A 16,536-nucleotide genomic window follows, 5' to 3' on the forward strand; every position below is an offset into this window, starting at 1 on the left:
GTCTCTGGGCTGCAGGAGCACCTGGGAGAGAGGGCAGAGAGGCAGTAGAGCACATACATATTTGAGGAACAGTCTGCCAGGAGTCTGTCACTCCACCACAAGCATGTCAAAGGCACCTGCTGAGCCAGGAGCTAGAAACTGTGCAGTGAGGCAAAAGGGTTACCAGACACAGTACTGTGAGGATCACCCAGGCCCAACCAGGCTGCTGCCAATCTTTGCAGTGAAGGGCAACCTCAGCCAAGTGCCAAGTCCTCTTTCAAGATAATGCAAAGTGTCTCCAGGCCCAAGGAGGCTGCTGCCTATCTCTTAAGAGAACAGCTCCCTCAACCAAGTCCCAGACACTCTCTACTCAGACCTTCACCCTTCTTCCCCTTCTCATGGAGAGCAGCACCACAGCCCACTATAGGAGGGAGGAGTACACACCTGCATGAGCAGAAAACAACACAGGGAAAGGGCTTCAGACTGACCTGGTTCCCAAGGAGGAGGAGGAGAGAGAAGTGGATGGGAGAGCGAGGAGTTAGGCTGGCTTTTATGGTGGCCCTGACCTGCCCTGGGCCGAGAGGTAGCTTCTACGGAAGTGGAATTGTCTAAGCTGCTCATGATGAACAGAAAACATCCCAGCTAATGACATGGGCTGGGTGGTTGTTTTCTCAATGCCACCTTCGCATTTCCTGGCTTATGCTGTCCACCTTCCCTCACGGAGGCTTCTTCTGAGTGCTGGGATTGTGAGACGCCATGATTTCCAAGGCAGGAATGTGTCAGTGAGTCAGTCTGGTGAGTGGTCTGTGGCTGCAATTACAGGAAGGGGCCAAACTACTCCCCACCCTTTAATCCATGGTTCGTCTCCCAAGGACGTGCCTTGTCTTTCTCTCCCTCCCAACTCACTCCAGTAGACTCTTTTAATCTTTTACCGAGGAAAATAAGCAGCCTTCCCCTAGCTATGGGTATTGAGGGCTGCAAAATTATTTCCAATGTTATTTCAATGCTGCTGAAAACCAAAGTTATGTGTTTCCTCTACCACCACCGGGATGTTACTCTGCCTTGGCGAGGCCACATCTGGAGGAGGAACTTCGTTAATTTGAGGGTGGCAGAACACTGGAACAGGCTGCCCAGAGAGGTGGTGGAGTCTCTGTCTCTGGAGACAGTCAAAACCCATCTGGATGCGTTCCTGTGCAACCTGCTCTAGGTGAATCTGCTCTGACAGGGGGGTTGGACTAGATGATCTCCAGAGGTCCCTTCCAACCCCCATCATTCTGTGATTCTGTGATGACCTCCCTCGACCTGCTGACCACACCCTTCTTAATGCACCCAGGAGACCACTGGCCCTCTTGGCCACAAGGACACATTGCTGCCTCACAGTCAACTTGCTGTCCACCAGGACTCCCAGGTCTCTCTCTACAGAGCCACTTTCCAGCAGATCAGATCCTATCCTGTTATTCCTCCCTTGGTGTAGGACCCTACACTTGCCCTTGTTGAACTTTATTAGGTTCCTCTCCACCCAAGTCTCCAGCCGGTCTACGTCTTGCTGTATGGCACCACAGCCTTCTGCTGTGTCAGCCACTCCTCCCAGTGTTGTACCATCACCAAACTTGCTGAGGGTACACTCTGTCCCCTTATCCAGGTTGTTGATGGGTACATTGAACAAGACTGGGCCCAGCACTGACCCCTGAGGAACATCTGCTAGTTACAGGCCTCCAACTGGACTCTGTGCCAGTGCTCCTGGTCTCAAGGACATAGGATTCCTCAAGACTGGTCTTGGCTTGTAAAGACTGAGGCAAAGAAGGCATTCCGCACCTCAGCCTTTCCATGTCCTGTGTTGCCAAGCTGTGCAACATCAGAGAAGGCCCACTCATTCAGCAGGGGGACTACAGTTCCTCTAGCCTTCCTTTTGTCACCTGTGTCCTTAGAGAAGGCCTTCTTGTTGCCTTTGACATCTGTTGCCAGAGTCAGTTCCACCTGCCCTTTGCCTTTTCTAACCTCATCCCTGCATGCTTGGACAGTGTCCCTGGAGTCCTCCCCAGTTTCCTCTGCTCACTTCCTTCTTGTGTTTTAGTTTGGCCAGGAGCTCCTTGTTCATCCATGCAGGCCTCCTGGCATGCTTTCCTGACTTTCTGCTCATTGGGATGGCCTGCTCTTGAGCTTGGAGGAAGTGGTCCAGATGTCTTAAGCCTCTGTTGCCTCCAGGGCTATACCCCACAGGAAATTTCCAAGCAGGTCTTTAAAGACACCAAAGCCTGCTGTCCTAAAGGCCCAGGTTATGAGCTTGCTATTTACCCTCCTCAGTCCCCTTGGGATCATGAACTCCACCATTTCACGGTCACTGCAACCCAGGCTGCCTTTGATCTTCACATCCACAACAAGCTCTTCCTTCTTGATACCTATGAGGTCCAGCAGAACACCTGTCCTCATGGGATCCTCTATCACTTGGGGGATGAAGTTGTCATCCATGCACTTGAGGAAACGTGCTTATGTCCTGCTGTGCTGTTGTTCCAGCAGATATTGGGGTGGTTGAATTTTCCCATGAAGGCCAGTGAATATCAGACTGCTCCTACCTGCCTGTAGAGGGTCTCCTCTGCTGGTTCTTTCTGATCAGGTGTCCTATAGGGGACACCCACTACAGTGTGTCTTTATCTGTCTTCTCTTTAATGCTTACCCACAAGCTCTCGGTTGGCACATCACCCATCGCCAGGCAGAGCTCCATGCACTCCAGCTGCTCTCTCACAGAAAGAGAAAGTCCCCCTCCTCATCTTTTCAGTCTGTCTTCTGAAAGAGCCTGTATCCCTCACTGAAACATGCCAGTCATGGGAGCCATCCCACCCTGTCTCCATGATCCCAACATGATCGTAGCCCTGCAACTGCTCACTCATCTCTAACTCCTCACGTTTATTCTCTTTGAAGGCAATGAAGCTATTTTGTAGTTGTAAACCCGTAGGTGGGGCAGAAGCCTTCCGCTTGGTGCCAGAAGTCACCAGCATCCATCCTGGGATTGTGCCTTTAGAATCTGCTTTTAGGAGTCTGCAAGCGGTATCCAGTTTTTAAGAACCATCTTTTAAAAGCACAGGAACAGGCAATTCCATTGTGTCTCAAGCTAAGCAAGAGGGGCAGAAGACCTCATGGAACTCAACAGGCAAAAGAAATTGTACAATGTCTGGAAGGAAGGTCAGGCTTCACAGGAAGGTTACAGAGCTGTGGTTCACATATGCAGGGAAAAGGCAGGAAAGGCCAAGGCTCAATGAGAGTTGAGAGTTGGCCCATCTTGGTTCAGTCAACAAGAAAGGATTTTTAAGTACGTAGACAGCAAGAGGAGGTCTAAAGGAAACACTGAACGAATACCTGTTGAAGATGGTCACTTGACTAAACTCCTGTCGAATTAATAAGATATCCTTCAAAGTGAGGTCACCCACCGAGTGGATGAAGGGAAGGCGGTGGATGGAGTTTTTCTGAATTTTACTAAGGCTTTTAATAGTGTCCCTATCCTTCTGGAAAAGTTGGAAAGTCAAGTGAGTTCTGGAGAGTCAACTGTGGGATGAGCAGGAATATGGTGTGCTGGGTGAAAAACTGGCTGAAAGGCAGGACTCAAAGGGTTGTAGTGAATGGGGCTACATCTGGCTGATGACCAGTCAGCACTGGTGCTCCTCAGGGCTCAATTCTAGGGATGGTTCTGTTCAATATTTTGATCAGTGATCTGGATGCAAGAGTTGAGTGTGCCATGAGCAATTTTGCTGATGATACCAAACTGGGAGGTGTTGACGCGTCTCTGGAGGGACAGGAGGCCCTGCAGAGGGATCTAGGTAAATCGGAGCATTGGGCGATCATTAATGGCATGAAATTTAACTAGTCCAAATAACAGATTCTGCATCTGGGATGGAGTAACTCCAGACACAGGTATAAATTTGGAGAGGAGTGGCTGGAGCTGCCCTGCAGAAAGGGATCTGGGGGTGCTGGTTGTCAGCAGGCTCAACAGGAGTCAGCAGTGTGCCCTGGAGGCCAGAGGGCAAACCACAGCCTGGGGTGCATTAACACAGTCCAACCAGCTGGTCAAGAGAGGGGATTATCCCACTGCATCAAGCACTGGGGCGGCCTCCCCTTGAGTACCGTGTGTATTTCGGGGCCCCACAAGTTAAGAAGGAAGTGAAGGTGCTTGAATGCATCCAGAGGAGGACAACAAAGCCTGTGAAAAGGCTGGAAGGAATGTCCCATGAGGAGTGGCTAAGAACTTTGGGCTTGTCTAGTTTGGAGAAAAGGAGTCTGAGAGGTGACGTCATGGCTCTCTATAGCTTCCTGAGGAGGGGAAGTGGAGAGGGAAGTGCTGATGTCTTCTCCCTGGGATCCAGTGGCAGGACACATGACAATGGTTCAAAGCTGCATCAGGAGAGGTTCAAACTTGACATTAAGAAACAGTTCTTCACCAAGAGAGTGGTCATACACGGGGACAGGCTTCCTAGAGAGGTGGTCGATGCCTGTCAGTAGTTAAGAGGCATTTTTGGACAATGCCCTTTATAACATGCTTTAACTTTTTTAACTTGCAACTGCTTGACGACTGACGAATGCCCACTGCTTGCCTTGCATTTGTTATGCCTGAGAATATTCTGTGGTCTTACAGTTGCTGGCACAAGGAAGTGCTCTGGAAAGATCCTTTTACCAAATTTGTGGAGGACGTAAGGTTTGCTCTTCTGCTCATTTACAGAGCTTTAGGCAAAGCAGGGATGGACTATGTGGGGAAAAAGAAGCACCTAGTCCATGCAAATTAGCACAAGCAACTATGGGGGCTGTAATTACCTTGGGAAGACATGAGGACTGACACAGTCCTCTCTTTGGATGCTGAAATGAGGGACATTCTCCAGACACCAGGTTTGCTGGCCTATGAGAAAGCTTAGGTGTATACAAACGCTCTGCAAAAGTACTTCTCCCACAAGAAGGAAAGCAATCAGAAAAGGCAGACAATAACTCCTGCTTTTCCAGAGGAAAACCAGACAGAGGTGGATAAGCCCCTGGAGACTCCTGAGGACTCCAGCCCTGTTGTTCAGGAAGTGCTTGATAATATGCATCCACGGTATTGGAAGAATGCGCAAGTGCTCCTAGGTGAACTAGGGCAGCACAAGCATATCTCTTCTTGGGAAAACCAGGGAAGTGTTGTGTACAAAAGAGATGTCATTAAGGGGTCCCACCTGCATGATTTAATCCGACGTGTCCTTCAGACTTGTGTCCCATCTGAGAATACCTAAAGGCTGGAATGCTTTTAGGAAAGCCATGGCTGCAGTGAATGTCCCATCATGCATCACGGGTCATACAACAACCACGGTCTCTGGAAAACTAGAAGTGACTGAAGATGTCCAAGAAGCATCACAGACATCTTGTAATATGAGGATGATACCTAAAAATCAGTGGTGCGTGCTGTAAAGTTTACTGTTGAAATAAAAATATTCATGAAACCATGGAATCACAGGATGGCTTTACTAGGAAAGGACCTTTAAAAGGCCATCTAGTCCAACTCCCCCTGCCACGGAGGTTTTATATTCATAAAATCTTGAAACTTTGCTGTCTGTAGTGTCCATTCAAAAAACATGTTGGGTTTGGTTGAGATTAAAAAGCACATGGTCAGCTGTGCAGTTGGGTTGTAAGCTTTATTTATGGAACACAGTTACGAAAATTACTGCAAGAAATGCTGGTCTGGGTCTTCTGAAAATTATTTTGAGTAGGTGTGGCCATGAGGAGAGCTCCATCTTCATATTTTACAAAATGCATCAGTATCTGATCATTTTCTACTGGATTGTGAGAATACAAATTTGAAAACTGTTTGGAAGGTAATCCCTTGTTATGGTGATGTAGGAAAAGACGCAGTGGTATCCACAGGCCATGAGGGGGAGATGCTGCAGTTGCTTCCTCTGGAAAGCACTTTCTGTAGCATTGTGATTTTCAAAGGTCATGATGCTTTCAGGAAAGAGAGCACTCTTTGACTGGGGGCTAACCACATGAGTCAAAAAACTCTGTGTGGTTCTGATGTGCCAAGAAAATTGCTAGCCAGTGCTCTCTGGGCTGGTTATGAGGGTGTGTGGTCACCACCACACTCACTGGTCTTGGGGGAACATGGGCCCTAGGGAGCTAGTTCCTCGGCTAAGCACCCAGAAATGTTTCCCTGGTGTAGGGCTCTGCTAAGAAAAAAGGAGAAGGAGGCAAGAGAAGTGGATGAGAGAGTGAGGAGCTGGGCTGGCTTTTATCATGCACCTTAACTGCCCCAGGCTGCCAGAGGCATCACTTGCAGAGGTGATTCTTTGCTGACAAGCTCATCTTGAATGCAAAACATCCCAACCGATGTTACAGGCTGTGTTTTGACTTCCTGAATTGCTGTCTTTCCATTTCCTGCTTTATGCCAGGCACATTCTCCAGTGGAGGCATCTTTTGCATGACAGGATGAGAGCCCCAAGCACTTCTGGTGCAATACACGTTGGCGTGGGCAGACGACTCATCTCACATGCTGGAAGAGTCCAGGAAGGGTCACTCAAGACACACTAAACAGATGCTTTGACAACACACACACACACACATACACACTAATCTAGACCTCCAGGCATCTAGAGTGAAATGAGGAGACTCAAGACACCCAATGAGAGGCTGCCTACACCGTCCAGGGCACAGGGCATGGACCTGACAGAGTCATCTTCTGCAAATCCTGTTTGAAAGAGTTCATTGTAGCTGAGGGAAGACTGATGTGCACTCAGGGAGAGCCAGAGATGCAGCTGAGGAGAGTGACATACCCAGCTTGATGCCATTCACCCACACAAAAGCCCTTTCCCTGCTACCCATCTGCGACTGAGTACCAGGGACATGGATATGGGGTTTAGCGTGGGATAGAGGTGTCTGTAGGCTCTGGTGGAAGAGCCTGTGGGTTCACTTCTGACCGTGTGATGAAGCAAGCCATGTGCAGGTGACCAGGTAGACAGGCCCTGCTGTGAGCTTATGCTAGCTGAGGAGTTCAGAGGCAACCATTGGTCATTTGCAGGATCGGTGTCTCCAGAAAGATGATTCATTCCATTTCCTGTGGACATCTGCTTAGGATGGGACAAGTCCCCTGTGTGAGCTGATGTCTCTCTACTGACTGTGGGCAGAGTCTGTAGAGTCTGTTGGAGTGGGTCCAAAGAAAGGCTCCAAAATGATCCAAGGGTTGGAACACCTCTCCTGTGAAGAAAGGCTGAGAGAGGTGGGGTTGTTTAGCCTGGAGAGGAGGAGGCCCTAGGGAGACCTTCTTGTGGTTTTGCAATTTTTGAAGGTGGCTTATAAGAAAGAAAGAGAAAGACATTTTACCAGGACCTGTAGTGAAAGGACAAAGGTCAATGGCTTAAAACTGAAAGAGGGTAGATTTAGATTTAATATATAAGGAAGAAATTATTGTATGATGAGGGTGGTGACACACTAGAAGAGTTTGGCCAGAGATGTTATGGAAGCCCTGTCATTGGAAGTTAGTTTCAAGGTCAGGTTGGATGGGGCTCTGAGCAACCTGATCTAGTGAGAGATGCCACTGGCCATGGCAGGGGGTTGGACTAGATGGTCTTTCAAGGTGTCTTCCCATGTGTGCAAATGCATACATGAGCACAGCAAGAGGAACATGTACGTGAGCATGAACATGCCCACACACTGCTGAGTACTAGGGCACCCAATGCCAGCTCTCAGCCTCTTGGGATGACTCTAGGCAAGTCCTTCAGGTGCCACAGTCAAGGCAATGAATCAGGCAGCATCAGCTTTAATGAGCTCAAGAGCTTGACGCTGGTTCAGTCAATTCTTTTCTCGCCAGAAAAGAGAGAGAAAGCACAGTGGAGTCGAAGCTGCCATGACCTTTCCAGATATTGAGCTTCTCCATGCCCCAGCTCTGCGGGTCAGGCACAACATAAAATCTAGAGAACATCCATATTGCTGCAACTACAAAGAATCTCCACATTACAACGGAAAAAACTCCTCCAGCCCTCAGATCATCCCAGATGTCCTAAGTGATCTCTTTAAGGACGATTTGGGGTGTGGGACTTGGCCCAGCACTGTAAAGGGTACAGTGCCTCAGTGGTGAGCCTGGGACAAGCCCGACTCCCCACAGGCTGCAAAAACAGGCTGGAGCACCAGAAATGACATGGACTGATCCCACTAATAAAGTCACTCAGCATCGTCAACGCATTCCTTAAAATGCTATTTACTAGCGCTAAGACTAGAAAGAGAGGATAGGAGGGATTGAAGGAGCTGGGACTGTTTAGTTTGAGGAAGAGGAGGCTGAGGGGAGACCTCATCGCTCTCTACAACTACTTGAAAGGACATTGTCGAGAGGTTGGTGCTGGTCTCTTCTCACAGGTAATTAGCGATAGAACAAGAGGGAATGGCTTCAAGCTGCAACAGGGTAGGTTTAGACTGGACATTAGGAAAAAAATTCTTCACAGAAAGAGTGGTCAGACACTGGAATAGGCTGCCCAGGGAGGTGGTGGAATCACCATCCCTGAATGTGTTTAAGAGTCGTTTAGATGTGGTGTTAGGGCATATGGTGTAGAGGAGAACTTTGTAGAGTGGGGTTGATGGTTGGACTCGATGATCCCAAGGGTCTTTTCCAACCTAAATGATTCTATGATTCTATAGATAACCTTATATCCCGTCAGAGGGTGGGAACTCAGAGCTGCTCTATATCAGCTGCTCTCAGAGAAAGAAAGAATCACAGAATGGCTGAGGTTGGAAGGGACTCCTGGAGGTCATCTTGTCCACCCTCCCTGCACAAGCAGAACCACGAAGAGCCAGTTGCCCAGGACCGTGTCCAGGTAGTTTTTGAACATCTCTAAAGAGGGAGACTTGGTAAACTCCTTGGAATACCTATGCCAGTGCCCAGTCACTCCCACAGCACAGTACAATGTGCTTCCCCCTCTCCAGGGCACAGGTCACTGGACTGATCCCATCCACAGAGGATTACCCAGTTTCGGTCAGTCGAGTATTAGAGCATTGTCTTCAAAGGAAACAGTTCTATTCATCAGTTCTACCATCAAACACCACAACCCTGCCAGCTGTTTATTGGATGCGAACAAATACGAGCAGCTTTCCCATCCCCGTTTCTTAGGGTGCAAATCAAGGGGTTGAGCAGAGGAGTAAGAATCGTGTAAAGAACAGCTGCTGTTCTGTCCAGTGACCATTTGGAGGTCACTTCCCATGATGGTGGAGACACATGGGCCCTAGCAACAGACCATAGCAGTGAAATGGGAAGCACAGGTTGAGGTAGCTTCGTGCCTGTCTTCTGCACAGCAGAGTCACAGGGTGGTTCTTGCTCTGCACCTGTAGGAAGTGAGAATGAAGATGGGAGGTTCTCATCACCAATACTGAAGGTAATCACGGCCTTGTTGGCACAAGTGCCAGCACAAGCCATGTCCAGGGCAGCTTGTGAATCAGCTAAGAAGTGGAGGATGTGCTTGGGCCTGCAGGAAGCCAAATGGGAGGTGAGTATTGCATGCAGAGAAGGAGGCAGGGAACTGGCCAGCCTGTTCTGTGCCTGAACTGTGCCTGCCACCAGCCAGATGCACACAGCCTTATGCACGATGGCCTCATAGTGCAATGGGTTGCAGAGCGTCAAGCAGTGGCCGTAGGACATGAGATCGTAGAGGAAGCATTGAGCACTTCCCAGCAGATGGAAGAAGTACAGGTGGGCCATGCAGCTGTGGAAGGAGATGTGTATGTCCCCTGGCCTGAGAAGTCATCCAGCACCTTTGGAAGGAAGGCACCAGAGAAGAGAGACTGCAACTTTTGGTCTTCAGTCATTCTGAGCTACACTTCATCTGTCCTAATTCCCTCTCAGTGGAGGACATGGGTGGGGGGATTACCATCCTTGCATGTGTACTTTTTTTGCAAGGCAACTGAATTTTCATGGTGGGAAATAAGATATGAGACTGTAGTGGCTGCCAAGAGATAGTTCCACTGGTCATAAGGGGTAAGATTTACACGTGTCCTGGTTCCGGTGGGGATAGGGTTAATTCTCCCCAGGCTCAAGCAGGGACACAGGTATTCCATCCCATGTGAGCCATGCCCACAGGGAGCTGCTGGGGGAGGGGGCAGGAAGTCGAGCTTGGAGCAGGCTGGGGCATCCAGGGTCTGGTCGGTGAGCGGCGATTCTGTAATCGTGTTTGTATATTCCTCTATCCATGTTGTTGTTTTCTTATTCCCTTTGCTGTTCTGTTAAACTGCCTTGGTCTTAACCCACATGTTTTGCCTTTTTTCTTCTGATTCTTCTCCATATTGGGGAAGCCCGAGAGAGCAGCACATGGTTCTTTGTTGCCATATGAGGCCAAACCACATCAACATGTTAAAAAGTACTCTCCCCCTGAGAAGGGCAGCCAATTTCTGAGTACAAATTCTTTGGGGGGACCAATGAAGCAGTCAAGAGCTCTGTACCTGCCTTCAGCACTCATGGGAAGTGCACCCAGTACCCTCATCCTTGCTGATCTTCCCGTTCTCCTGCACGATCTCTATCACAGCAATTTGATCTCCTTCAGAAATAAACTGTCCCCGCTTCTGTCCTGACCACCCTCAGCTCCCACATGCTTAGCTCCAGTTTCGAGCCTTGATACCTTCAGTGGCATAGACAACTTTACCCTGCTGCTGCCTCCAGGCCATGGCCCCTAAACTACGTGGTGGAGGGGAGAGGTCATCCCAAAGGCTGTTCCCTGCATGACCACTCCTGCTATTCTGCCAGCAAATCATCTTCCAGAGCCCCAGACCCTTCACCCCACCACCCCAGAGCAGCTCCGTCCATAGCAAGAGGAACGCCCTTCCTCAAGAGCTCATGGGGCTGCTGAGTCCTCAGGATCTCCTGCCTTCTGGGCATTTGTGGGCAGAGATACCAGCAGGCCAAGGCCTGATGCTCACTGGCAGCAGAGCAGCCACAGATGTCTTCCTCAGCTCCAAGGGATGGTTCCCAAAAGAGGAGCCAATGTAGGATGTTTGAACTGCTCATTTGTCTGTGACTGGAGCAGGGTTTCCTTGTGCTCTCAACCCCTTCCACCCCTTGTGCTTTGTCAGGATGGGAAGTGTCCACAGAGGGAAGGACCACATGGAGACCAAGCTTGAATGCAACGGAACTTTAATGAGTCAAAAGAGGGAAAGAAAGTCATTCCAAGTGGGGGGTGCCAGTTCATGGATCCCCACGGGCAGCTGTGAGGGTGCGGTCCTTGGCCGTGGAGATGCTCCTGCATCATGTCTGTCTGCCTGCCCCATAGAGGATGAAGAAGACACATGGTTCCCACCAGGTGGGCCTTGAGGGAACCTTGCTGCTAAGGGGATATGAAGCAAACAAGGAAAAGGGAGAGAAAAGCAAAGTCGTTCAGCTATGCTGAAAGCAACATTGAAAACATTGAACCTTTGCCCAGCACCATGTTCTGCGTTCCTCAGGGTGTCTCCTTGGGGTTTCCCCCAGAGTCTTTAGCAGGGGAGGCACCTTCTGCCATAGTAGCGGCTGGAAATGCCAGAGAGGTCACAGCAGCCAGAGTTGATGGGCACTCCATCACAGCTGAGGATGCTGCCAACGGCAGCGGAGGTGGAGGATCCCACAACGGTGTTCTGTGGGAAGGAGCTGAGGATGGGGCCAGGCAGGGTCACCACCACGGGGGAGGGCTGGATGACAACAGAAGAGTTCTGGCACTGCCTGACACAGGGCTCATTGCAGCTGTTGGCCAGAGGTGTTGGGCCACAGGGCTGGCAGGGCTGGCACTGGTCGTAGCAGGACATGTCTCTAAGGGTAGAGGTGCACCTGGGAGAGAAGCAGGGAGGAAAGAGAGCACAAGGATGGGTGAGGAGCAGCCTGGTTACCCCACCACAATGGAGCCAAGGCCACTTCTGGGTGGGGAGCTGGAAGCTCGGCAGGGCCCACATGGTATATATTGCACTACAAAGAGCAGTCTGGCCCAGGGAAGGCCTTTCATTGGGCATAAACCAAAAGATCCCTCTGCCACGTCCCAGTCTCTCACTAAGCAGGCACTCACCCCTCTTCCTTCTGTCAAGAGAAGAAGTCAGAAAACCCAGGAGAGGACATAGCCAATATCAGCTGAGATGTCCATCAGGGAGAGATCTCACTTTGAAAGAAGAAAAGAGGCTCCAGACTCACCTGGTTCCCAAGGAGAAGGAGGCCAGAGAAGTGCAGGAGAGAGCAGGGACTTGGGCTGGCTTTTATACCTGCCCTTCATTGCCACAGCACCAGAGGCACCCTTTGCAGAGGTAACAATTTTTGGACACAGTCATCTTGAATGCAAACCATCACAGCTAATGATATGGGCTGTGCTTTGGTTTCCAACACTGCTGCCTTTTCATTTCCAGAGCTGTGCCATGCCCATTCCCAAATGAAAGCTTCTTGTTACTGCTAGAATGAAAGGCCCCAGGATTTCCAGGGCAGGAATGCAGCAGTGCAAGGCAGAAGAGTCAGCTCAAGTGCTGGAGTGGTCCAGGGCAGGAAAGACACCTCAGCTTGGGTCACTCCGGTGGGGCTGTTTGAAGTGTTTTCCTCAGGAAGACAATTCAGCCATCCTCAGCTCGACGCCCATGGGCTCCCGTGCATGAGGATGCTTTCCCTCCCTCCTCTACTCCCTCCAGTGGTCACTTGTTGTTGCCTCCCCAGGTATGTGCGTTGTGTTGCTAGGTTTTGAACCTGTCCTGACTACCACTGACCTCAGGAAAAAATTCTGGCTGCTTTGGAATGGTGCCCACTCCCTGGAGTCTGTGAGTACACAAACAATGGCATGGGCATGTCTGGGGCCTTGTGCTTCCGCACAGAGTTCTAACTCTGTAACAACCCCATCTGTCCTTGGCAGACTCCACGCTTGCTTGTGTCCCTACTTGTCTTCTTGTCTTATGTGCACTTGTGTGCAGCCATGTTTCTGTGGATGAAAGTGGGAGCACAAATTTGTGGATGACTTGATGCTGTTGTGCATTAACGTGTCTGTGTGTGTGTGTCCTCGTGTGTCCCTCATTACAAGGGAATGTGCTGCTTATGGTGGGGACAGTCAGAATAGTGTCGAAGTGCAGCAGGTTCCCAAGGTCAGAAGGAGCCCGACCTCAGCGGAGTGGTGATGGCACCAGCCTGCTGGAGATGCGTCCAGGGAAGAGGCACTGAAATGCAGCCCCTGCCTCCTGACACCTCCTTCTCCTGCCCCTGCAGAGCTCACACTCTGCTGCTGCCCATTTCAGGCCCCAACAAGGATTGTTCCACTCCAATTTGGATCCTTAGTTGAATTCAGTGTAATGATATTGGGAGTGCCTCAGTGTGGCTGGCAGTCCCCACTCCCTGCCTCTCCAGGCCAGAACACAGCTGCTCTCCCCAGTGTTAGAGAGTTCAAAGGATGGCGACTGCTTTCTGGAGAAGGAGAAAGGCTGAGGAATCCTGCCCACCATGTGCTGGCCATCCCTGAGTGGATCTCCTTCCAAAGCAGTGTCAGTGGTTTCTGGGATGCACTTGTGCTCTTCACAGGCCTGGTGCTGTGCCAGGCAGGGGCCAAGACCTTTTCGCAAACAGGTCCTTAATGAACGGAACACAGAGTCTGATATCACTGCGCTGTGATTGGAAAAACAGACTCTGAGGATTTCACAGGAGGAGCCAAAGAACTGATGACAGCTTTGATGTTCATGCTCAGAATGTTCATGTCCTATATTGGAATCTCAGTGTGAGCACCCAGCAACTGTCCCTGGGAGGGAAGGACATTGGATCCAAGGCCACACTGCCCCAAAGCCCACTGCTGTCCTGCAGGGCTGTCCAGAGATACCCTCATTCAAACAAGGGCTATGCACAGTACAGAAAGTTACTGAGCCCATATCCCTGCCTGAATGTTTGTTTTCCTGGACTCACATCCAGCTTGGAGATAAGGCAGCTGAGGGCTCCTCCACTTCCCTGTAGTGACCCCATAGAGATGAGTGCCAGGGAGCTCCTCCAGGGGAGCTCAGCCAGGGCTGGTTTCCCTCTCCATGGAGGTGCTTCCCAGCTGAGGAGCTGATGGCCAAGCTCATTGCTTTCTCAGGAGGTAACAGTCACTGTGGAGAAGGGAAAGGCAGGACATGAATGTACATAGAGTTTAGCAAGACCTTTGACAGCCTCTCTCCTACTTCCTTCAGAGCCAAATTGGGGATAAATGGGTTGGAGCATGATAAGGTGAGAGGAAAATTGGCTGGAGTGTTATGCAGAAAGGATTGTGAGCAGTGGTGCAAAGCCCAGCTGGCAGTCAGGTACTAGTGGGGTCTCTCAGGGATCAGCAGTAGGACCAACACTGTTTCTTGATTTCTTGAGCAACATGAGAGGTGGGAAGGAGAGCACTCCCGCCAAGGCCCGCGAACACTGACTCAGGGGGAACAGTTGCTACACTGAGCTGTGTATAGGTAAAGTGTTCTGAACGGGTCGAGGAACCACATATTCAGAGGAGACGGAGAAGACAGGCCTTGCCTCTGGAAGTGCCCAATGACAGGAGTAGAGGCAATGGACATCAGCTGGAACAGGGGAATTCTCATGAAGCAGTAGGCTAAAAGAAATAGTGAATCAAGGAAGGGGTTTCCCAGGGAGGCTGTGCAATCTCCATCCTGGGAGGTGTTCAAGGCTGGGCTGAATGTGACCTTGAACAACCTGATTTGTTCTGAGCAGGGGTTGTTACAGATGACCTCTGGAGATCCCTTCTCACCTACATTCTGACACTGTGATTCCCCACCACCCCTGTCCTCCCTGACCCCTGCCCGCCCATGGGCACATTTGTCCTCACACTCCCTCTGCCCCAACACAACTCCTAGGCATTGTGCTGGGGCTGCAAAGCAGCAGCTGAAGGGAGGCTCTCAGCCTCCTCACTCCCAGCTGCAGGAAACGAGTGGCTGCTGGTTCCAGTCCATGGGCTCGGAGAGAACCCTGGGAAGCTGGTCCATGCACTGGTCCAAGGCCCCGCTGCTGTGCCAGGCTGCAGCTGGCGCTGTGCAGGCTTCTTCCGGCTGGAGGACGGGGAGAGTCCATTTCCCAACTGGGAAAAGCAGCAAACCCTGAGCGGTCTGAGCAGGAGCGAGCCCCCGGGCGGTGCCGGCGCAGAGCTGAGCCCCAGGACGGAGCTGGCGGCAGATGGCAGGAGCGGAGAGGAGGCGGTGGAGAGGAGGCGGCCTTGCGGGGCTGGCCGCGCTGCTGCTGGGTGCATGGGGTGGCAGGGGTGGATGGGGCCGGGGCTGTGCCCAGTGGGTGCCCCAGGGAGCCCAGCGTCAACTCTTCCCTCTCCTTCTTCAGCCTCTCTTTACCACTCCTGACTCTCTGCCATCTTTTATGCCCCTTTCCAACCCCCCGAGTCCCCTCTTCCTGTTCTTCCTCTTTTTTCCCCACCTCTGTCGGTACTAGCCTCCTTGCATGTACACCTGATTTTTCATGCACCCTCTCCTTCCCTTGTGCATTCTGCAGTTCTTATTGCCCTCAATATAGACCTCTCTCCTTCACTGTAACAAGCCCTCTCCCTGTCTGCTCTTTATTCACTCACACACTCATATTCTGACTCATGTCTCCATGCATCTACCATCTCCGAAGCCTCTTCCTACTCCTCGAGACCCCTCTCTCATCTTTCTCTCTGCTTCCTTCATATCCATAACCACAAATTGTCTTTTCTGCACCGTGCCATTATTCCATATATCCTCTGATCCCCCTGCGCTTTCTGCATTTATTCTTCTTCTCAATTCAACCCTTCATCATTCACTGTAACACTTCCAACTTTCCTGTCTCCCCTTCTTCTCTCCACCCATGCATCCATCCACCCATGCATCCATGCATCCATCCCTCCACCTAGTTTTCATTCTAACTCTGTATGCATCCATTAAAAAGTCCCTTGCAGACTTGTCCCCTTGCTCCACAAACTCACAGCAGCATCACTCTTGATAGCCACATGGTCCCCATTTGTTACAGTCCAGCTCTATCCACATGCCACTCTTTCTGACGATTTTTCTGGCAAAACAGCCATCAGAGATGGTTGCTCTTAGGTGATCTTTGGCCTTTTCTTATACTTTCTCAGCAGTGGCTGCGGGCAGAGCCCAGGTGCAGCAGGAGCCGTCGGCAGAGACCACCGAGAGCACCGGCATCAGCATCAACTGCTCGAATCCCAACATAAAGCTTTCCTACTACATCTACTGGTACCGTCAGCTCCCGGGACGAGGCCCCGCACTGCTCCTGAGCACTCTCAAAGACTCCAAAGAGCTGCGGGACCCGCCGGGGCGGCTGTGGGTGTCGGCACACCGCCGCTCCAGCGCCCTGTGGCTCGCCCGGCCCCGGCGCGGGGACAGGGCGGTGTATTACTGCGCCCTGGGAGACACGGGGAGAGGAGCCGGGGCTGCAGCCGGGCAGGAACCGGCGCGGGCGGGGCCGGGCGTGTGTGTCGGGGCCGGAGGGACAGCCCCGGGCGGGCCCGCCAGGGGGCGCTGCCGCTCCGCCCGCCGGGGCCGCCTCGCCACAAACGGCCCCAGCCAGCCCCTGGCCCCGGGCCGCTTCTCGTGCCCGACCAGCCCCGGCAGCGGCAACTCCGCACTCCCAGCGGGACGCAC

At 51.4% G+C, this 16,536-nt stretch overlaps 1 protein-coding gene across 1 annotated transcript; it reads right to left on the reverse strand.

The window, feature by feature from the left end:
- Positions 1–11,427: 11,427 nt before the first annotated feature.
- Positions 11,428–11,733, reverse strand: LOC141732858 (feather keratin Cos2-3-like). Its single transcript, XM_074562300.1, has one exon. It carries the CDS (start codon positions 11,731–11,733, stop codon positions 11,428–11,430), a length of 306 nt encoding a protein of 101 aa, XP_074418401.1.
- Between the last annotated feature and the right edge of the window lie 4,803 nt (positions 11,734–16,536).

Source organism: Larus michahellis, chromosome 18 (assembly GCF_964199755.1).
Source record: "Larus michahellis chromosome 18, bLarMic1.1, whole genome shotgun sequence".
Lineage (NCBI taxonomy): Eukaryota > Metazoa > Chordata > Aves > Charadriiformes > Laridae > Larus > Larus michahellis.

What these genes read in the sequence shown, in the direction of transcription:
- LOC141732858 (XM_074562300.1), bottom strand. Translation starts at nt 11,733, where the DNA reads ATGTCCTGCTACGACCAGTGCCAGCCCTGCCAGCCCTGTGGCCCAACA.